This window comes from Platichthys flesus, chromosome 23, assembly GCF_949316205.1.
Source record: "Platichthys flesus chromosome 23, fPlaFle2.1, whole genome shotgun sequence".
Taxonomy (NCBI): Eukaryota; Metazoa; Chordata; class Actinopteri; order Pleuronectiformes; family Pleuronectidae; genus Platichthys; species Platichthys flesus.
In genome coordinates this window covers 16,361,766-16,382,566 of record NC_084967.1, presented here as the reverse complement: position 1 = coordinate 16,382,566, position 20,801 = coordinate 16,361,766, and the positions used below count along the sequence as shown (strand labels likewise).

The following is a 20,801-nucleotide window of genomic DNA, read 5'->3' as shown; positions in this document are numbered from 1 at the left end:
TTCAGTTGTCACAAAACTTTATTTAACTTGTGAATATAAGCTTTTTGAAACTGAGAAGTAAACATGTTAAAACAGACATTGGTGCAAAATGATTAAATCATTGAAGTTTTAAATAAAGTTCTGACGACAAACTGTCCGGATCTGAGAGAGAAAACAAAATGTCTTTTGGCAAAATCGAGATTAAAATCAATAAGAAGATTTTCAATCAAAGTGCTTTGATATCATTTGAGCAGGTTTCTTTTGAGTTCATCTTCTTTCCGACGTCCTGCTGCTGGCGCTCAGCCCTTGGAGCCGGGCTTCAGGATGCTGAAGGGTTTCGAGTTCCGCAGCGAGCTGGAGATTTCCTGCAGGAAGGCGGCGATGTGCAGATCCTTCTCTGACTTCCTGCCGTCGAAGATGACGACCAGAGTGAAGTGCGGCTCGGGCCGCGTCAGGTAGTACGTGCTCAGGACTTTATCGTCGTAGAAGTGCACCACCTTGTCCAGAGTGTTGAGCTCGGCGGCGCGGTCTCCCATCATCATGATGACGTTGGGCCAGTGCGTGAGCGGCCGCTCACCCGTCGGCAGGGACACCACGGCGGGGAACTGCTCCACGCCCTTCGGGGCTTCCCGGTACGAGTGCGGGTGGTGGTAGCCGTGGCCCTGGAAGCTTTCTGAGCCCCGGTTGTCAAACACCAGCGACACGTTGCTGGCGTCGTGTTTGCGGATGAAGGTGCTGATCTTGCCGTGGTAATCGGGCGTGGTGCGGGTCGTCAGGGCCCGCATGTCGGCGGGCACCGTCTGCCGGCTCAGGGCTTCGTGGAAGTAGAAGCTGAACTTTGCGAGGAGCGCCGCCTGGAAGCGCTGCAGCCACACGTACAGGTGCGGCGGCTGCACGGCCTTCTGGGACTGACCTCCGAACAGATGCTTGCGCGTCTCCTTCTGCCGCTGGAAGAGTTGACCCCAGGCCGTGAGCTTGGTGTTGGCGCTGTGGAGACTGAGCAGGGCCGGCAGGAAGTGCCACTCCGACACCTGAGCCTGGCAGCGCAGCAGCTGGGTCACAACGTCCACCTCCGTCTGGAAGCCCTCCTCCACACGGCCCAGGATGGGGTGGTGGAACCTGGAGGAAGAGGAGGAAGAGGAGGATGGTCAGAAGTGAAGACAGAACCCGGCCTCATTCGTTGTGACCTGAAAGCAGCAGGCAAGCACAGGCCCTGAGTATAAAGTACTTCTCTGTGGTAGAGTTACCCACTTGGAGCTGTATTTGTGCAGCACGGCCTCCAGCGTGGTCACCAGCTCGTCCGAGTTGATGCTCTTCTGGCTGCCCAGCGAGTGCATCTTCTCGTACAGGTCGGCCATCTCCATGCGCGCCTGGGTGAAGTGGCAGAGCTGCTCCGACAGGTGCGACAGCAGGTCCTCCAGGTAGGAGGTGGAGCTGGGCTGGCTGCTGTGACGCCCCATGGTCACCACCTTCCTCAGCTCGTTGTAGAGGGAGGTGTAGATGGTGCGGATGGAGTCTTTACGGCTGAAGAAGGACTGACCGCCTGCGGAGAGAAGCTCAAAGAATCAGGTTCTAGTCTCCTCAGCCAAGGAAATTGTGTTTTTACCCCCCCTGACCGTTAGTTAACCAATATAGTGATATTAGCTCAGGGTTGTTAAATACCACATGATAAGTTCATGTGTTCCCAGCGCCACCTGGTGGCAGAAACCCACAGCTGTTCATGTTCCCTAACGTCCCAAGCAGGACTCGCACTACAGGAACAGATGTGTTTTTAATAATCAGTTCAGATCGTGGCAGCAGAGAATTATCAATGAGTTCACATCAAACAACAACATGTGGATCAGTGTTAACACAGGGTTCCTAATAAAGTGATCAACGAGGCAACAAGACATTTACAGTTAAACGTTGGTTATTTCCACAACAACGTAACTTTCTTATGTGTTGGATCTTGGAAGAGGGATCAAGTCAACATGAAACATGTTGATAACGATATTAAATGATTGTAAAGTCGATATTAAAACAATCTAGATCGTTATAAACAGAATATAACTCAGTGTGTATTTACCATCACAGCTGCTTCACTTTATACAGCTATAAACTTGTCATAATGAGCAGCAGCTCTTCAACATGGACTTTATAATAAATGTGTGTTTACCCATCTTCTGGCCCAGGAACGTCATGTTGTGAAACGCCTTCTCCGCGGCGGACAGGTGAGCCAGCGCCGCCAGCAGCGCGGCCCAGCACGGCCCGGAGCTCCTGCTGTTGTCCTTCTCCTTCTCCACGTAGTCCTTGGCCCGGTCGAAGGAGAACATGCCGAGCTGCGTGAAGAAGCTCTCCAGGATGGCTCTCTCCCGGGGCACGGGCCGCAGCTCCTCCGCCTCCGCCATGGCTCACCGGTTCCCCGGCAGCGAGCAGCGGGCCACCCGCAGCGAGCAGGAGGGCTAGCTGCCCGGCTAGCTGTTAGCACCGCGACAGGTGTAAGAAAACATCACTGTTTCAACGAATCACACAATTCACAGAGTTTTAAACGATTTGACTTTAACCCCTACACACGTCACTTCACACTGCCGCCTCCAACAAACTTCAATATTTGAGTCAAAGGATAATAATGTGAAATCCTGTGTGTATCAAGCTAACCGGCTAACAACGCGACGCCATGTTAGCTACACCGGATGTGTATACGGAAAGTGTGAAGGTCCAAACCAAAGAAGCGAATAAGATTCTCAGTTTGAGATAAAAACACTTGAATGGAACTTTTAACTTTTTTACTATTTATTGACAATGCAGTGTTTGTCTGGTGGTCCCCTGAATGCCCCTATACCCCCCCCTCCAGGAAGGAGTTATAATTATTTTAAATATTGATTGATAAACTGGTTCCCTTTTTTTTTGTATTAATAAAACCATAATTTAATCTTTAAAATTTCAATTTTTCCACAAAGCTACTTCAGATTTTTTTTCCCCCGTCCGACCAATAATCCAAATTGCACTTATAAACTTACAGAAAACGTAATATGATTATTTAGGTCAGGTATCTCACTATCAGGTATCTCACAATCTTTGAAAAGTGAATGTTATTAACATAACTCTTTATCTCTCTCTCTCTCTCTCTCTTGCCTCCTCCTCTCTCTCTCACTCCTTCTCTCTCTCTCTCTCACACACACACACTCCTTCTCTCTCTCCCTTCTCTCTCTCTCTTCTCTCCCTCTTTATCTCTCTCTCTCTCAGTCCTTCTCTATCTCTCAACTTGTCTCACTCTCTCCCTCCTCTCTCTCTCTCACACACACACACACACTCCTTCTCTCTCTCTCCCTTCTCTATCCCTCCTCTCTCTCTGTCCTCTCCCTCTTTACATCTCTTTGTCTCTCCTTTTCTCCCTCCTCTCTCTCTCCTCTCCCTCTTTATCTCCCTCTCTCCCTCCTCTCTCTCTCTCTCTCACACACACACACTCCTTGTCTCTCTCTCTCCCTCCTTCTCTCTCTCTTCCTCTTTGTCGCCTCCTCGTCTCTCTCCCTCTCTCCTCAGGGGCGGAGCTGTTCTTTACTTAAAGTCTGTCAGCGTCTCCAAGATGAGCAGAAACCTTATCAACTCTCCTCCTCCTCCACCTCCTCCTCCTCCTCCTCCACTGCTCGGTAGGTGAAATCATCTTTTCCAGATCTCCCTCTGAGGTGTTTTCTTCAGGTTCATTTCTCTAGTGATGATGATTTCCTCATCATCACTGTGGAAGCTGGTTTTTGGTTTGGAGGAATTCATCAGTCACAGTTAGGCCGCAAGTGATAAATCTGGTTAAAAGTCTTTTGTAAGGTTGTGAACAGCGGAAAAACTAATTATTTCAATACATATATTTTTTTAAATTTATATTAAAACCACAATTTCACTCTCAATCATTGAAAATCTTTAGAATGATAAACTTAATAATATCTGTGTATTTATCTGTAAAGTTTCATTTGGTGTTTGCAGCTGAAACATTTAACATGATGATCAAATCGATTCAGTCGCTGTCAAACTGTAAAATATTCAAAAAGTAAATCCGGGACAATGGAAGTATCAGAGTTAGAACAGGTTCTGGTTTTGTGCATTTAAATCTTTTTCAGTAGCTAAACAAATTTGAAAAAAAGTTATATAAATCAAATGAAATACAAATGGATCCGTTTCATTGCTTCGATGTTTTAAATTTATTAATGTGATGAAACAAAGTTTGATTTATTGCTTCATCGTCAAATATCTTCATCGGGATTGAGTTGGAAAAATGCAACATTTCAGTAAATCTCGTTACTTAAATTGATTATTTCACATTTCTTCATAAAACTAATCTGTTTCTTTTAGTTTGATAAAAATATCACATTTGACCACAAGATAATATCAACACCAGTTTTTACATTATATTAAATGTACGTTTGTTTCATTGAATATATTTGATGTTAACAAGTGATACAATATCATATATTTCGTGTTTTTTATGTCAACATCTTTCTATTAAAATGATTTGCTTGGTCAACTTTGAATTGTTGGTAATTTGTTACTGAAACAACAAAACAAATTGTGACTGCATGAGATTTCTTGTATAATCATTTAAACCACTTTATTCCTATGATGTCAGCATGATAACATTTAATAATTAGAACTAAAAACAAAGTCCAGCAGAGATGAATTTACAGGTGTTGGTCATAAACCAGAGGATTTGACCAGATGATGACCCAGAGGGAAAAGTCAGAGAATCACCAAAGTTGTAGGGTTCATCCTCTGAGAACATTCATCTGCAAAAAATGTCAAAATAATTCATCCTCTGGGCACCATGAGCGTCTGAACCAACTCTCATTGTAATCTTAAGTAACAGACAGTGTCTAAAATCTACATGCAGTGATCTTTAAAGAAGCAATCATTTATCATTTGAGTTTCAATATTGTTGTTTGTTTTTTTACGGGGATTAACAGTTGTTATCAAATCAAATCAAGTCAAACCAAATCAAATCAAATCAAAGTTTATTGTCACATGCACCAATGACAGCGTCATCGGAGCAGTGAAATTCTTATGACATGGCAGCAAACATCTACGCAGTAGGCGACTTTACAAAATGACAAAAAAAATAACATACTGTGTAACATAACATTGTAACATATGACATATAACACAGTCAGGTGAATATTAAATTAAGTAATATGAATATATGTATAACATATAACATAGTCAAATTAAAGTCAAAGTTAACTGAAGCAGCAGTTTGCAGGTTGAAGGAGTGGGGAATATTAAATAAAATAATATGAATATATGTATAACATATAACATAGTCAAATAAATTCAAATGAAGCAACAGTTTTCAGGGTGAAGAAGTGGGGAATATTAAATAAGATAAGTATATGTGAAGTAAGTGTATTTGTATTTGTATGATTCGGGAGCAGAATGTACATGGTGATTATTCAGAAGATAGAAAAAAAAAAACATGCTATAATCTAACATAACATATAACATCACATCGTAATATATAATGTAGTCAAGTATAGCAGTAGTTGACAGGGTGAATGGAGTATTAAATAAAATAATATGAATATGAATATATATATAAATATAACATAGTCAAGTCAAAGTCAAATGAAGTAGCAGTTAACACGATGAAGGACTGGGTAATATTAAATTAGGGGGTAGAAGCTGTTTGTGAGTCTGGTAGTCCGTGCTCGATGCTCCGGTAACGTCTGCCAGACGGCAACAGTGTGAGAAGTCCACAGCCTGGATGGCTGTGGTCCTTGATAATCGTCATAAACTGTTAAACTGTTTTCAGACATGAACTTAGCAAAATATAGGGTCTGGACCTTTTCTGGAGTTTGTGTTTCACATGTGAAGAAGCTGCTGAATTCTCACATGCACATGTCGAACCCCTCCATCCGTTAGCGTGACCGATCTGAGCCGTGTCAAATGTTAAAAGTCCCGATGATGCCCAGTTCACAGAAAAACCCCGAGTGATGCAGTGGGTGTGTGTTTCAAAACTGGGATGCTGCAGCTGAAGGACAGTGAACAGAGCGAGTGTGTGGACGCTGGGAGACAGAGCCGTGTCTGTCCTCCGCTCTCTGGAGGAGGATGCTTCCCATGTGACCACAGATTCAAGCAGCACCTTGTGCACAGCTCTCCCCTTTGCTGTACAGAATAAAGCTTTTATATGAGGGTCAACCGGTTATAGACATTTAACGCGAGGCAAGGAGAGTTTATGATGTGTTTTTCCATGAATCCTCCGCTTCCTTTAATTGACTTTGAAGGCTAATTAAGCAGAAAGGACTTGGAGGTATGTGTTCACATCCAGACACTGAGGCTTGTGTGTCTCTGCTGTGGATCTTACATCACTCTGTGTTCAAGCCTGTTTCAAACCAGGTCGTCGAGGAATTATCACAGATTTATACAATGTTTAAAAAGCTGAATAAATCCGGGCAACGCAGGAAAATGGAAATAAAAACAGTTTGTGACATTATGGATGTGAAAGGAATGATTGTTCACTTCTCCTCTTCAATGTTCTGCTGCAATTTATTGCATTTTTTTCAAGTGGAAGAAAATTGAGTGGCAGTTTTTTTCTCTCATTGATTAGACATCGCAGAAATTTGTCCTTCTGAACATTGTGCAACTCAAAATGAACCATTCACCATCGGATTTACACATTTAGCAAGATTCCTCTGCAAATAATAAAATAGTACAACTAATATAATTATTATAGTTCTTATTAGAGGAGAGGAGATGAAGAGGGGAAGGAGAGGAGAGTTTCAAAGAGTTGATTTAGTTAGTTGTGTAGTACATAATCAAGAGTAACTGAGTAAAAGTACTTTATTTACTTCTCTCAGCTGTTATAAAACCTCGAGACTGTCTCTTTAAGAGCAGTGCGCGCTCTGTTACCGGAAGTTGGTCCGTTAACTTAATACCTCCGGCCTGCCACCGCCCAGGTGTTGATCGCTGAGCTTCAGCGGATTTTTTCTCTTTTCTTCTTCTCATAATAAATTGCGTCTCAGCCGCGGAAGCGACCCGGGATAAGTCTGGTCCTTTTGTCCGCTTCACATGCACCCGAGCTAAAGTTAGTCCAGGTTGTCGTTAGCGGGTTAAAGGGACTCTTCATGGAGGTTTCCGGTGAGTAACTAACATTAACACAACTCGACTCCATGTTGTTTAAACTCTGATTTGACTTGAACTCAGAACCTTCTCGATCAGGGATCCACCTGTCACTCAGTCAGCTGGACGGTGGCCCCGAGGGACATTCCGCATGTGTCAGATCTGTGTAAATCTGTTATTTATGCACCATCGTAAAAGTCTCAGGAATTCTGTGAGGTTCTGGGATCTAGATTTTTCACAGAGACTTTACAGAAAATGGTTCCTTAATCTTAATTGTGTACACACTTGAAACACCTTTTCTTTCTTCTATACAACATTTTTAAAATAACATATGTTACACGACACGGATGTTAACTGACACGTGACTGAAGGGTGGAGGAGGCGCACGACATGGTTTGTTTTCTGTCTCTGTTCTGAGCAATGTGTGTGTCTGTTTGTGTTGCTGTTTGTGTTGCTGTGTGTGTGTGTTTGTGAATCCCAGTCAAACCAGCCGGTCTGACTCTGATAATCTCTCCACACTCAAACATGTCAGAGTGGAGACGTCACGTGTCCCATCTGTTAACGTGGAGGAGGTCGGGGTTATATATATATATATCAGGATGTAGATCAAAGAGCAGATGTGTCCGAGTTCTCCTCTTGTTCCTCTCAGTCGTCTCTAACGCTGGTGTTTGAGTTGGGACCCTGTGACCTCTTGACCTGTAGCAGTAACACACAGAAATGAGAGTTTCTCTTTATTGTGATCTCCTCCTGTTGCTCCGCCCTCGCAGCTCCACTCGGCCGCCGCCACCATGACCTCTGAGGACCGCGTGCTGCTGAAGGAGTACATCAAGATGATGACTGATATGATCGTGCTGTGCGCCACTCTGGCCCTCTCCCTCTTCTTCTGGCTCACCTCCCTCACCATCAGCTCCTACTATGGTGAGTTGCCCGGGTGGGAAACCCCCCTCAGGCCTTTTCTGCTCTATCCTTATATCGAGGAGTGTTCATGTTTCTGCAGCTGCACGGAGCCTCGGTAGATTCTCCTGGAGGATGTCCTCTAAAAAGTGAATCATGTGCTCTTCTCTGAATTCATCACAAAACATGTTTTGAGCCACGACTCAAGCAACAAGTCTTTTACAACATATCACAGGAGTCTGGACGGACACGGATCTGAACTGATTCTAATGATTCAAACAACAGAGCTTTTTATTTGGGGCGTCTCCAACAGAAAGAGGTTTTTGTGCCACTGTGAATTCATCATCTAATTCAAAAAAATGTATAAAACCACTGTGTGTGTGTGTGTGTGTGTGTGTGTGTGTTTATGTGTCAACAGGCACACTGCAGCCTGTGTCCCCCTGGCGCTGGTTGTTCTCCATCCTGGTTCCCCTCGTGGTGACGGTCAGAGCGCTGAAGAGAAACAGCCTGGATCCCTCGGGAGCGCTGGGAGGTGAGCGGGCCGGGATCCAGTCACTGACTCGTCACTAGAAATCCTCTTGTTATTAAATCAGGCTGAAGACAAACGGCCCATGAACACTTTTCTTTTCTCCATCGTCAACTCTTCTGGACGTGTGATGACATTTATTATTCCTCACGTAGTTTGTCATGTTCCTGTTGTTGTGAACGAGTCGAGACCCGACAACCTGCTGCTGCTGCTTCACATTAGAAACACCAGCAACCTGTCCCGAAACAGCTGTAGAACGATGACTCTGTTATCTTGCAGGGATCTGATTGGTCCATGATTTGTTTTGATCCGACCCAGTTTTGTTTCAAGGAAAATCCCCCCCCCCCCCCCCCCACCCACTTTTTAAAACAGGCCTCGGGTCTGTTTACTGGGCAAAGATGATATCTAATGGGATTAAGTTGAATCAAGCAGATCCTGTGATCATCGGCCTCCAGGCTCTTCTGTGAATTCATCAATTCCCCCTGAGACGTTGCTCAGGGGGAATTCAGACTTTTGATTGGTTCTTCGTCGTCCACACATCTCAGTCGTCTCATGTCCCTCTTTAAAAACCAAAGACGAATAAAAAGTAACCAGCATGAAATCCAGGACAGATGCACAAAGAATGTGTTATAAAGTTGCGTGACAAACATTAACTGATTTAGAAAATAGAATCAGTAATTTGTGAGTCTCTCTGAGGTAACTGTTGTGTTTGCATGCTGGGAAACTTTGGTTGAAGCTCTGAAGTCGACGGTTTCTCACTGAACTCTTTATCTGAAGCTCGTGTCCACGCAGCATCGGGCAGCGATCAAAAGAAGTGTGGGAACATATGGTTCGTCAAAACACTGAAAGATGCCTTTGTGTTGTGCAGAAGTTAGAATCTGAGATACAGAAAGCAAATCATTTCAATTTAAAAGCAAAAAAACAAATTTAAATCCTCAAGACGTTGGTTTTGAAAGACCACGTCATGTCTCCTCTCAGCTTTTGATGCTTAATGAGAGAAACAGTGAGAACCATGAATTGAGCTGTTGTGTGTTCGTGTTCCCATCGAGCCCAGTTGTCGTGCACAGGTTCCCTCATCACAATGAACACACTTTGTTTGAACACTAGTGTGTGATTCTAACTGCCGCGTGTCTCCTCAGCTCTCCTGGTGGGTTTTGTGTTGACGATGGCGAACTACAGCTTCTTCGCGTCTCTGCTGATGTTTTTCATCACCTCCTCCAGACTGACTCGCTGGGGAGGAGCGCAGAAGAAGAAAATAGACGCAGAGTACAAAGAAGGTACGAAGCTCGAGGGCGGACGCTGTTTTCAAAATGTTCCTATGAGTGAGTTAACGTGTTGTGTCTGTCAGGGGGCTCGAGGAACTGGGTTCAGGTCTTCTGTAACGGAGGAGTCCCCACGGAGCTGGCTCTGCTCTACATGATCGAGGTGAATCCAAAGAATCCCATCGTAAAGTAGGATCTGTTAGAATGAAGTCGTGTTTATCTCCTCTTGGTTTGAGACTGTAACTCTTTCAAAATGGCGTTTGTGTCTCAGGTGGGTCCGGGGGAGATCGCCATCGACTTCGGGAAACAGTACTCGGCCTCGTGGATGTGCCTCTCGCTCGTGGGCGCGCTCGCCTGCAGCACCGGGGACACCTGGGCGTCCGAGGTGGGGCCCGTCCTCAGCCAATCACTGCCCAGACTCATAACCACCTGGAAGGAAGTCCCGGCAGGTGAGTCAGCTCTGCTTCCTCTGGTTCCTCATCATCATCATCATCATCCCGAGGTCGAGGAGTCAGACTCTCTCCCCCCGTGGTCGCCCACAGACCGACTGTCCACTGTGTCGACTGTGTGCGTGGGGAACAGCTGTGATGTCACTCTGGGCGCAGTGAGATAACCCCCCCCCCCCCCCGAGCGAGTCACACAGAGTTCAGCTCTGTTGATGGTGGAGGTCTCATCTCTCAGTGGGAACCAGTTTGTGTTCACATGTTGGCACATTACACAGCTGATTAGAACCGTCTGGAACAGTTGACCTGAAGCTACAGAACACACACACACACACACACACACAGACACACAACCACACCAGCGGTTTTTCTGTGTGAAAGGATTCACTTTAAGAAGAAGGAGGAGGAATGAGTCTGAGAACTGTTGAGGTTTCACTTCCTAGAAATGTTCCCTGGAGCTGATTCTATAGATTCTGATGCATCAGTTCATAAAGTTCTGTTTCTGTGAACTTCCAGGAACCAACGGAGGAGTCACGCCCGTCGGACTCGTCGCCAGCTTCCTCGGGGGCCTCGCTGTGGGCGTGGCCTACTTTGTGACACAGCTGCTGACGGTCAGCAACCTGCACCTGTCGGACCCCCAGTGGCCAATCATAGTGTACGGGGGTGTGGCCGGGCTGCTGGGCTCTATGCTGGACTCGTTCCTGGGAGCTCACCTCCAGTACTCAGGTAGGACCAGCGTGGAGACCAGTTAAATGGTCCGTTGTGTATCCAGATACACAACGTTTCTGATGCTTGACTAACATCAGGACACAAAGAAAATCACCAAAATGTCAAAGAACATTAATTTGTAAATCTTCACAATCATCTCTGACTCTTTGTTCTTCTTCTTCTTCGTGTCTTCAGGCTTCGACTCGAGCATCGGGAAGGTCGTGAGTTACGAGTCGGTCACGACGAGGTGGATCTGTGGGAAACCGATCTTAGACAACAACGCAGTGAACCTCTTCTCAACCGTGATCGTCGCCCTCATCCTGCCGGGGCTGGCGTGGGGCCTGTGGGTGCAGTGATCACTACCACGGACACACACCGTCACGACAACAACATTCCTGGAGGGCGAAGTCGATATGAAAGTGTGAATCATGTCTGAGACGGACGCTGTCGGCCGCTCTACGAATCTATTTATTTAAACCACTTCCACAATCCCTCCATGGCTGTGAAATACCTACATATAAAGTGTAACTGTGACACATTCAAATCTCCCACTCGACCTTTGACCTGGTGTGTGTGTGGGGGGGGAACAGAGGCGAGGACACCTGCAGGTTTCCAGAGGTATCACCGTTTTTATTTCAGAGTGTCTGAGAGAAAAGGCACTGAACCAAACTGGGAGAGTGACATTGACTGGGAGGAGGAGCCGTGGAGTCAGGTTCAAATCAACATGTAGAAAGTTCACAGTCGTACTAACGTACACACACACACACACACGTTGTACTATCTACACGTACCATTAAACACAAGGGTCCGAGTCTGGAGACGTCACACTGAGTCTTAACAGTTTGGTTTTTGTCCTTTGACCCAACGATCCTGAAACAAACTGAATGAAATCATGATAAAAATGTTGATATTTTTAAATCATGTTTGTTGTTGTGATCTTCTGATTATCTGTGCAACTGTACAACCTTCAACTGTGGAAGAAACAAAATATCCCACGCAAACTAAAATAAAGCTTATACAGACTTTAATTTATTAAATAATGATTGTTTGGTCGTCTTTTAAAACTTGGTCATTTTGTCTTTAGTGTTTTCACCGCGGCCTCTTTGAGCTTTGAGACTTTAAAGGAACAACTATAAGAAAAACTGGTGAAGAAGTTGTACAGATGAAGTTTTATGAAGAATAAGAATCTAAGTTGTAATTTTACAAGGAAAAAAAGTTATTGAGAAAAAACATACATTTTAGAATTGATTGGAAACTTAAGTCAAAGGTTTTAGGACAAATCAATTTTGTAAACATTTAATTCTGTTAAACTGAAAATCAAAAAAGAGTAAACTTAAAAAATGTTTGATGGGAATTTGTTATGGGAGAAATGTTTCAGCAGAACATTGCAGGTTTTTCCAATTTTTCATTAAATATATATAATTACTCTACATTACTAGTTTCTCTTAACATTCTATATTTTCTTGTAAACTTACAACTTGAATCAGATGTGAAGAAATGCTCACGTTAACCGGACGCTGTTCTTTTAACTGAGGAATGTAAAAAGATTTATTGCAGCCGTGTTACTCATTTACTGACTGAAGGGTTTTAAAATTTAATTTCTGAGCAGAGTGAGAGAAAAGCAAATGTTTTTTTAAACGTAATCAGTTTCTTTATATAACGGAGTGTTTCAGGTTTTCATGAAGGAAACGAGACGTTTGGGAATCAAACCTCCGGAGGAGTCATGTTTGTTGTGATGCTTGAAAACAACCACAGGTATTCACACTCACACAGGGGGGGAGGGGAGGGGGGGGAGAGGAAGAGGAAGTTTCCTGAAATGGTTGGATGAGAGCGGGGAAGAATCAGGTGGTGGTGGTGGGGGGGGGGCTTCAGGGAGGGCGGGGTGTCCGTCACAGCTGATCTTTGTAGAAGCCGAGCTTGGCCAAGGACATTTCCCTGCGGAGCTGCATCACCTCCCAGAACATCTGCTCAGCTGGAACCAACACACAACCAGGTCACATGACGGTCACGTGATGATCACATGACGGTCACATGGCGGTAAAAGAAGTTGTGTGTCTGTGTGTGAGTGTCTCTCACCGTCCTGCTGTTTGACGAGGCCTTGGTGGATGTAACGAATGTAGGTGAAGAAGTTACAAACTGCTGTGATCTGAAAAACACAACAACACAACAATCAGCAGCTTGAACCAACATCAGACAACATGTGTTGGAATCAGTTTGTGTGTGTGTGTGTGTGTGTGTGTGTGTGTACTCACTCTGTATCTACAGTAGGGAGAGACGTAGTAATAGTTGGACGAGTCTCCGAACTTGATTCTGTGCTTGCAGGTTTTGGTCTGACCGCTCAGGGCACATTTTCTACACGAGACACAGAAAGATTCTCTTTGAGGAAGTTTTTCATTTGTGTGAACGAGAGGAAGAATTTACCTTCACCGAAAAAAACAAACTGTACACGACTAATAAAGACTGGAGGAGGGAGGGGGGGAGCTGAGAGAGAAAGGAAGGAGAGAGGGAAGACGGCTAAACGTCTCATCAGGGTCTTTCTGATGAGCCTGGAGGGAGGGAGGGAGGGGGGGAAGGAAGGAGGATTATGACAAGTTGCCAGGAGGTGGAAGATTGTTTAGAAGAGGGGGGGGGGGGGGGTTAAAACAAAATGCTGATGAGCGTGAGTGAGAGAGTGAAGACTTACGTGACGAGCTCGGCCCTGCGACCACTAGAGGAGGAAATCGAGGGAAGATGAAGAGATGATGATGAAAGAGTGAAAGTTTGATGAAGAGGAGCGAGAGATTGTGTGTCTGTGTGTGTGTGTGTGTGTGTGTGTGTGTGTGTGTGTGTGTGTTCTCACTTTGGTCCTCCACACTCCACCGCCGAGGCTTTGACCACAGGCAGCGTCTGGAACCCGACCGGCTCCACACTGAGCGTGTTCTGCTCCACCGACTCTAAGATGGCCGAACCCAGCTGAGGGAGAGGAGAAGACGATGAAGAGGACGAAGGGGATGTTAGAACACAGGTGAGGACGGACAGGGACATTGAAGGACAGTGGGGGGGCAGCAGCAGATGAAGCCTCTCGTCGTACCTCGCTCTTGCTGAAGGTCAGACACGGGAAGATGTCCTCACGGTAAACTCGCTCCAGGAAGCAGCAGCTGGGGTCGAGCGTCGGCTCCTCCCTCCACGCCTTGAACTCGCCGAACAGCTGAATGTCCACCTGCAGCAACACGGGTCAGAGTCACACAGGGTTCCTACAGAGACGTGACCTTTAACCTTCCCTCTGTGACCCCCCCCCCCCATACCTCTCTACACTCGCGTACGATTGGCTGCGTGGCCGACGGGTCGGGCTGCGTCCCCAGGATGGCAGAGGAGGTGCTCTTGTTCCTGCTGTGACCCTTCCTGAAGCCGCTCCTCACTCCAGAGGGGAGCTCGCCCACGGGGGAGGTCGGGGAGGAGAGCACCAACGTCTTCAGGGCCTGGACCTCCGCCTGGAGCACGTCGATCTGAGGAGGAGGAGGAGGAGGAGGAGGAGGAGACGTGTGAAAGGAGTAATTCACTACAGAGACTTTAAATTGTACAATGAGCACAGACTCGAGGAACAGTCTAAGTGTGTGTGTGTGTGTGTGTGTGTGTGTGTGTGTGTGTGTGTGTGTGTGTGTGTGAGCATGTGTGTACAGTGTCGTCACCTTTCCCAGAGCTTCCTTCAGCTGTTTCTCAGCATGAGCCTGTTTCACGTTTGCTTCTCGGACCATTTTGTGAGCCTCCTGCATAAAAACACACACAACATGTTTGTTTTTCAATATACACAAGCTCAGTGCGTATTTAAAGGAACAGCATGAACACAAGCTACAGAAACACACACACAGATCAAGTCCCAACACCTGCTATGAGGAAAACAAGGAGGAGGAATGAGAAGAGGAACAAGTTCTGAAGCTCGACCGGACAGATTCACAAACAAGTCAAACTCAAAAAGATGTTCGCCGCCTTTTTCTACCTAATGAATCTGATCGTTCCACATTAACACGTCATGTCCGGCCTCCTGCTGCTCTACAGGCCCCGCCTCCTGCTGCTCTACAGGCTCCGCCCCTGCCGCTCTACAGGCTCCGCCCCTCGTCTGGATGTCCCCACATGTTCCTGTGTGAACGACTCGGACCCGACAACCTTCTGCTGCTTCCAGCTTTCGTGTCTAAAAAACGCTGATGAAACGTTTCCGTGGATGTTTCGCCTCCCAACACTTTTCAGGAGCTGTCACGTCTCCATTTAAAATTTCTGGACTTTGAGATTTTGGTCGTCCCGTGTCTGACTGCTGCCTCAGGAGGAAGGGAAACAGGAAGCGGGAAACAGGAAGCAGGAAACAGGAAGCAGAGGAGACGGACAGACGGAGGAGACATGGACCGACCTGGAAGAGACTGGCGGTGAGCTCCTCCAGCTCCTGGCCGAGCTGGTCCCTGACTTTAATCAACCTCTCACACTCCTCATCCTTCAACAGCAGCTCCTTCCACACGCACACACACACACACAAACACACAAAAACAGAAAACAACAGAAAAACAATGGCCAAATAAAACACATGAAAGTCAAATCATATCATGGCAACGATAAAACAAACAGATGAAGAAATAAAATAATAGTATTTAAAGATGTTCATTAAAGTAAAAAGCCTTGAAACTAAATAAATATAAACAAAAATAACAAAACAAATATACTAAAATGAAACATGATGTCAACACACAAACACACACAGAGAGAACAACTCTCACATTTAAATAAGTTTAATTCCTTTAAAAGTGTGTGCACGCGGGCCTGTGTGTGTGTGTGTGTGTGTGTGTGTGTGTGTGTGTGTGTGTGTGTGTGTGTGTGTGTGTGTGTGTGTGTGTGTGTGTGTACCCTCTGGGCCTTGGCGAGCTCCTCCTTCAGCCTCTCTTGTCCTTTCTCTCTGACCTCCATCACTGACGGACTCCTCAGGCGTGACAGACTGTCGCTCAGCGCGCTGCACTCCTCCCCTTCCTCTCCGGACAGGAAGTTGCCCTCGGCGGACTCCGGGTCCATGCCTGGCACGCTGTGGATGGTCACCATGGACACAGCAGTGGTCAGTTATGGATGACAGCTGATTGGCCGCTGTCTTTACACATGAAAAGATCTTTTCTCTTTAACTTTACAGTTTTAATTTTGCCTCAAAAGCTTGTTTTTCTCACCTTCCATTGTGGCTGTGCCGGGGCGTGGAGTACACGGGCTGCGTGGGCAGCTGGTCAGCTCGCAGGGAGGCGGGGCGCCCAGGAGGGGCGGATCCTAGAGAGTGGGTGCGGTACAGGGAGGTGGGCGGGGCGCTGTGACGAGCGGCGAGGCGCTGCTGCTCCGCTTGGTTCTGAAGGACGGAGGGAAAACAGAGAGTCAGTGACAGTTAGCAGGGAGACAGACAAACCAAACTTCTGCTCCAACTTCAAGTGTGGGACAGTGACACAAGCCCCTCCTCCTCCAGGTTAGCTGATGGGACACGGACCGAAAAGTCAAATACGTTCCTGACAGATCTGAAACCAATACTGCAAAGTGAGGACGTTGACCTCTGACCTACCTGAAGATCAGGTGTGGTGGGCGAGGCCAAGTTCACCTCATGGAACCCCTCCAGAGTTTCTGCACGGCTGCTGCAGGCCATAGCAGCTGCTCTCAGTCATCATACACGCTGCAGACACACACACACACACAGGTGTGAGTGAGCAACAACAGACATGTCAGAACAAAACATTGATTCTGAAGGGGTGTGTGTGTGTGTGTGTGTGTGTGTGTGTGTGTGTGTGTGTGTGTGTGTGTGTGTGTGTGTGTGGTTCATGTACCATGGTGCAGCTGCAGACGGAGCGGGTGGAGGATCGAGTCTTTGCTTCAGTCAGACGTTCATCAGACGAACTCCAAGTGAAACTCGATTTACCAGAGACTCCGAACAATTCAAACCTTGTAAGAATGAGAAAGAGAAGTTTTGATATTGGCTCACAGGGATGAAACAAAAAGACCATTTCAAACTGACGGACCACTTCGTCTCATTCGCTGCTGCTGAGCTTCTTTTCACCTTCTGATATTTAGCGAGACTACACAAAACATGTGGATGAAGACGAAACTTGTGGGGATCAGGGAAGAACATCCACCATGTTTAACATTGAGATATAGGACTTTAAAACGCTGTTAATAAAAGTTTGACATAAATAAAGTTAGTTATGATTGTATATTATTGTCTTTTTAAGGGTTGAGTCGCTTCTTGAGGAGAAATTCTTCCAGAACCTCAGAGTTCTAAGAATTTTCCACAATACAAACATCATTAAATGAAAACTGCTCAGTTTCTCGTCCCTGTTGTTCACGATTTAAAATCGATTATGTTTCTCATCAATCTGCTGTTGAGCTCTCAGGCTTCACTCTGTAATGATGCAACCGTCAAGATTCATTAACGTTCTCAGTCCCACAAAAATACGATAAACTCCTGTGGCTGATCCGTTTACTTTCAGACCACAGATGAAGTTTCCCTCCGTGTTTGTTTGTCTGCAGTTTCACGGACGTTGTTCACACACCAGCCACAGAGAACTGCACTAACACAACATTACACACATCAACCCGTGAACTGTACAAAGCATGAAAACACAGCAGGGTTCCTTTCAACTGAACCAGACAAAGAAACACACTCAGCTGCGTCGACGCTGTGACTTTCTCTATTAGCCGTTAGCCCACGTCAGCTGGTCTCAGACCTGCACTGAACTCTGGACAAGTTTCTTGGTTGTAAACTTTGTACGAGGACAAAAGACAATAGAAGTTAACTTGATCTTGACAATAAAATGTGTACTTGTGTAAGAATGTAGACTCAACACCTGCCTCCTCTTTTACCACCTCCTGGTGCTTTATGATCCGTTTATGAACCGGACTTTAGTTTCTGGCTCAAACGGGACGGACGACTCCTCAGAGAACAAAGCAGGTCTGTTATCATACCAGAGTTCTTCATCATCATCATCATCATCATCATCATCATCGTCGTCATCTGTTCTTAAAATAATCCGAGAGTGATTCTCTGCATCCGTCCGTCTGACTTCACCTTCCTTTTGTTTTTGTCAGCTGAACAGGATGATGAACATCACACAGGTCCAACCTGCTCACTGCGTTTCTAGGTGTATGTTGTGTGTGAGTGTGTTTGAGTGTGTAAAGTGGGCGTGTCCTGCACCGAGTAAACATACAAAGTAGAATTAGGCGACTTGCTGGTGAAGACAAATGAAGTTTGTCTGAGTCCGAAACGTGACGTCACCACCAGGTCTGTGAGTGTTTTTTATATCAGTATCATTACGTCACAGTTTCAACTCCTTCTGTTAATAAGAGTCAGATATCACTTCTGACTGAGGAACTGGAAAATATATATTTCAATATTCTATGGACTAAACACTTGTGAAAATTCTCACGATAATGAAAACAGTTAGTCGGGGCAACTTTAACACAAAACCAGTAAAAATCCATCAAATCTTCTTTAGTGAGAATCTGGAACAACAGTTTTTTTCTGACGATATTATTTGATTTCCAAAATGTTTGTTGACTTTGTGTCCTCACACTAATTTGTTAACTTATTGACTCTCGTCCTGTCGTTTAGCTCAAAGGTTTGTTGTTGTTGTGAAGAAGCAGCTGAGGTGGTGCATTCAAGGACAATCTGAGACCGCAAATGGCTTCAAAAATGCATTCGTCCTACTTAATTAAATTTGCAAATGTAGTAAAAGCTGTTAGCATGCACCACTGAACAGGTTGAACCAAACGTCTGCAAGTGCACAACGTCCCACTGCATCGCACCAGTCAGTCAGACCAGGTGAACCCCCCCCCCCCCCCCCCCCCAGCCTCAAACCAACCCCTCTGACCGTCTCCATGGAGCCCAGTCCCAGAGAGCCTGTGGTAACCCGACACGCTGGGGGAGCTGGGTATGGATCCAGTTCCTTCTGGTTAAACCTAATCCTGTGAGATCACAGCCGTCACACGCTCCACATCGTCCGACAGCGACACAAACAACGAGATGAACGGATATTCAACTGAACAACGTGGAAACAACTAAAGTCAGAGAGAAACATTAGCATAAAAGATTAAACTCACATATTAAAATCAGTTGTTTCCACTTCATGGATCTTTTCTAAAATACAGATTGAGTGCAATAATTTACATTTATCAGCAATAAACTGCACATTACAGACAACCCGCCTCATGATGTAAGAATCGTGACCAATAAATGGAAATCGACAGTGTTCCCTGAGGATCCAACACACGGCCGTGACTTATTTATCGCCCTGAACTTCTGTGAAATAATCACTACTTTGATCATCTGCGCCTCTTTTGTGGTGGAAGAATAAAATAAAACTGGAACCAGCAGATACTACAAACCGTCACATCTGAAGACGTCTCTCTGGATTATGGAAACTTCCACACGTGTTTCTCGTTCTCATTATTTTTAGATATTTAAAAACAAACCCAGTTGTAAACAGAAAACAACAGATAATTGAAATAACTAGTAAAAGGCCTCAGGTAGTAATTGGCTGCAGCTTTACAGTGATCACAGTTTTGACGTGTTGAGGAGCAGATGTTATAAACCGCATTACTTTTGTTTTTAATCGTCTTCTGTCTTTCTGTTCCTGCGTTTGAAAGTGAAAACGTGTCATGAGGAAACTGTCACTGCAGTTCAAGTGTTTTACTACAAATATCATAAGTTATTATGTCTCATGCATTAATAATTAGCACTATTTTACTGTTATGGTTGGTTGACATGGAGCAAATTTTAAATATGATGGAACTGAGGATTTTCTTCACTATGATTATTTTCGTTATCAGATGAGATGAGATTCTCCTTTGACCTTCTGCTCTGATGTTATATGTTTACCCCCCCTGCAGTATTTCCTCTGACATGTAACGCAGTATTAATACTCAGTAATGTATCTGAAACACTGGAGTACAACTCAGGTGCTTCAGGTTTCTAATGAAACGCAGTATCTGGTCGTTGCACCTGTTTTCAGGTGACAGGTGACGGCTAGCTGAGGTTAGCTGCGGCTAGCATGCCTGAAGCTAAAGATGCTAACAGCTCCGTTGTTACAGAGACACGCGGGGTGCGGAGTGACAGCGGCCGCATGACAGGTGCCTGTCAGCGGCGTCTCTGGGCCGCGGGTCGGCCTCAGGTGTCCGGCTGTCGGGCGTTCACATGTTGAGGCTAACGCTAGCTTAGCAGCATCATCCGCTTCATTCAGAGGGCACTTTAGCATCTGTGCTAGCTGCGGCAGTCACGTGACGTTCAACGGGAGTAAACAAACAAAAAAACAAACTACAAGTATTATTATTATTGTCTTCACAATCAACGCGAGATATTTATCAGTGACTCGCGTCTTAACGTTAGCGACGACCGCCCTGATTCAATTATCGGCCAGCTCATGGAGCCTGGCCGCAGCAAGCCACAATCATTAATATGCCCGAAAGCAGGAGGTGGATCCCGGATAAATGTGGCTGCGATTACCGGTAGTATGATCCAGCACCGGCGGGCTGAGCATGCATCAGCAGGCCGGACCGAGGAGCCACAGAAACAGACGCTACAGTGTCCGATATTGGACACATACCACTATGCATTTGAACGCAGCTAAGCTAGCCAGCATCATTAGCAAGTTGCATTGAGGATGGAGACCAGCAGCACCGACGGTACCGGGTCGGTTGATGTTGACTCACCGGAGCTCCGAGCAGCAGCAGCAGCGGAACCGGAACCGATAAATAAACACAAACAAACAAATAAATAAACAACATACAAGAAGAAGGAGCGGAGCTGGTGACGCAGGTCCGAGTGGATGGAGCTGCGTTCACGGACTACCCGGAAACCAGAGCTTCACCTCTGTGGTTTGACAGCACAGAGAAAAATGTAACCAGAAACATGGAATTAAAATGATATAT

The 20,801-nt window shown here is 45.6% G+C and overlaps 3 protein-coding genes across 6 annotated transcripts; 1 reads left to right on the top strand and 2 right to left on the bottom strand.

Moving 5' to 3' along the window:
* kics2 (KICSTOR subunit 2) lies at positions 1-2,653 on the bottom strand. The gene is made up of 3 exons (XM_062383235.1): positions 2,135-2,653; positions 1,231-1,522; positions 1-1,098 (listed from the first exon to the last, which is right to left on the bottom strand). The coding sequence occupies exons 1-3, from the start codon at positions 2,364-2,366 to the stop codon at positions 279-281; spliced, it is 1,344 nt and encodes a 447-aa protein (XP_062239219.1). The 5' UTR covers positions 2,367-2,653; the 3' UTR covers positions 1-278.
* Positions 2,654-6,868: 4,215 nt separating this feature from the next.
* Positions 6,869-11,932, top strand: tmem19 (transmembrane protein 19). The gene is made up of 8 exons (XM_062382723.1): positions 6,869-7,077; positions 7,827-7,977; positions 8,372-8,485; positions 9,619-9,756; positions 9,828-9,904; positions 10,013-10,190; positions 10,701-10,910; positions 11,088-11,932. The coding sequence occupies exons 2-8, from the start codon at positions 7,848-7,850 to the stop codon at positions 11,246-11,248; spliced, it is 1,008 nt and encodes a 335-aa protein (XP_062238707.1). The 5' UTR covers positions 6,869-7,077; positions 7,827-7,847; the 3' UTR covers positions 11,249-11,932.
* Positions 11,532-20,719, bottom strand: rab3ip (RAB3A interacting protein (rabin3)). 4 transcript variants are annotated; one of them, XM_062382719.1, is made up of 14 exons: positions 20,583-20,719; positions 16,706-16,820; positions 16,447-16,554; positions 16,070-16,239; positions 15,762-15,933; positions 15,274-15,369; positions 14,561-14,638; positions 14,177-14,377; positions 13,963-14,091; positions 13,732-13,844; positions 13,576-13,599; positions 13,145-13,244; positions 12,969-13,038; positions 11,532-12,864 (listed from the first exon to the last, which is right to left on the bottom strand). In XM_062382719.1, the coding sequence occupies exons 3-14, from the start codon at positions 16,525-16,527 to the stop codon at positions 12,782-12,784; spliced, it is 1,317 nt and encodes a 438-aa protein (XP_062238703.1). In that variant the 5' UTR covers positions 16,528-16,554; positions 16,706-16,820; positions 20,583-20,719; the 3' UTR covers positions 11,532-12,781. The 4 variants fall into 4 exon arrangements, with proteins under 4 accessions (XP_062238703.1, XP_062238704.1, XP_062238705.1 ...); XM_062382720.1 differs by lacking the exon at positions 20,583-20,719 and adding an exon at positions 20,377-20,463; XM_062382721.1 differs by lacking the exon at positions 13,576-13,599.
* Between the last annotated feature and the right edge of the window lie 82 nt (positions 20,720-20,801).

What these genes read in the sequence shown, in the direction of transcription:
- kics2 (XM_062383235.1), bottom strand. Translation starts at nt 2,366, where the DNA reads ATGGCGGAGGCGGAGGAGCTGCGGCCCGTGCCCCGGGAGAGAGCCATC. An exon ending in GTTCCTGGGCCAGAAGATGG is followed by an intron (nt 1,523 to 2,134) that starts GTAAACACACAT and finishes TTCTCTCCGCAG; the next exon opens with GCGGTCAGTCCTTCTTCAGC. An exon ending in CTGCACAAATACAGCTCCAA is followed by an intron (nt 1,099 to 1,230) that starts GTGGGTAACTCT and finishes CTCTTCCTCCAG; the next exon opens with GTTCCACCACCCCATCCTGG.
- tmem19 (XM_062382723.1), top strand. Translation starts at nt 7,848, where the DNA reads ATGACCTCTGAGGACCGCGTGCTGCTGAAGGAGTACATCAAGATGATG. An exon ending in CACCATCAGCTCCTACTATG is followed by an intron (nt 7,978 to 8,371) that starts GTGAGTTGCCCG and finishes ATGTGTCAACAG; the next exon opens with GCACACTGCAGCCTGTGTCC. An exon ending in CTCTGCTCTACATGATCGAG is followed by an intron (nt 9,905 to 10,012) that starts GTGAATCCAAAG and finishes TTTGTGTCTCAG; the next exon opens with GTGGGTCCGGGGGAGATCGC.
- rab3ip (XM_062382719.1), bottom strand. Translation starts at nt 16,527, where the DNA reads ATGGCCTGCAGCAGCCGTGCAGAAACTCTGGAGGGGTTCCATGAGGTG. An exon ending in TCGTACGCGAGTGTAGAGAG is followed by an intron (nt 14,092 to 14,176) that starts GTATGGGGGGGG and finishes GTGTTGCTGCAG; the next exon opens with GTGGACATTCAGCTGTTCGG. An exon ending in CTCCCTACTGTAGATACAGA is followed by an intron (nt 13,039 to 13,144) that starts GTGAGTACACAC and finishes TGTGTTTTTCAG; the next exon opens with ATCACAGCAGTTTGTAACTT.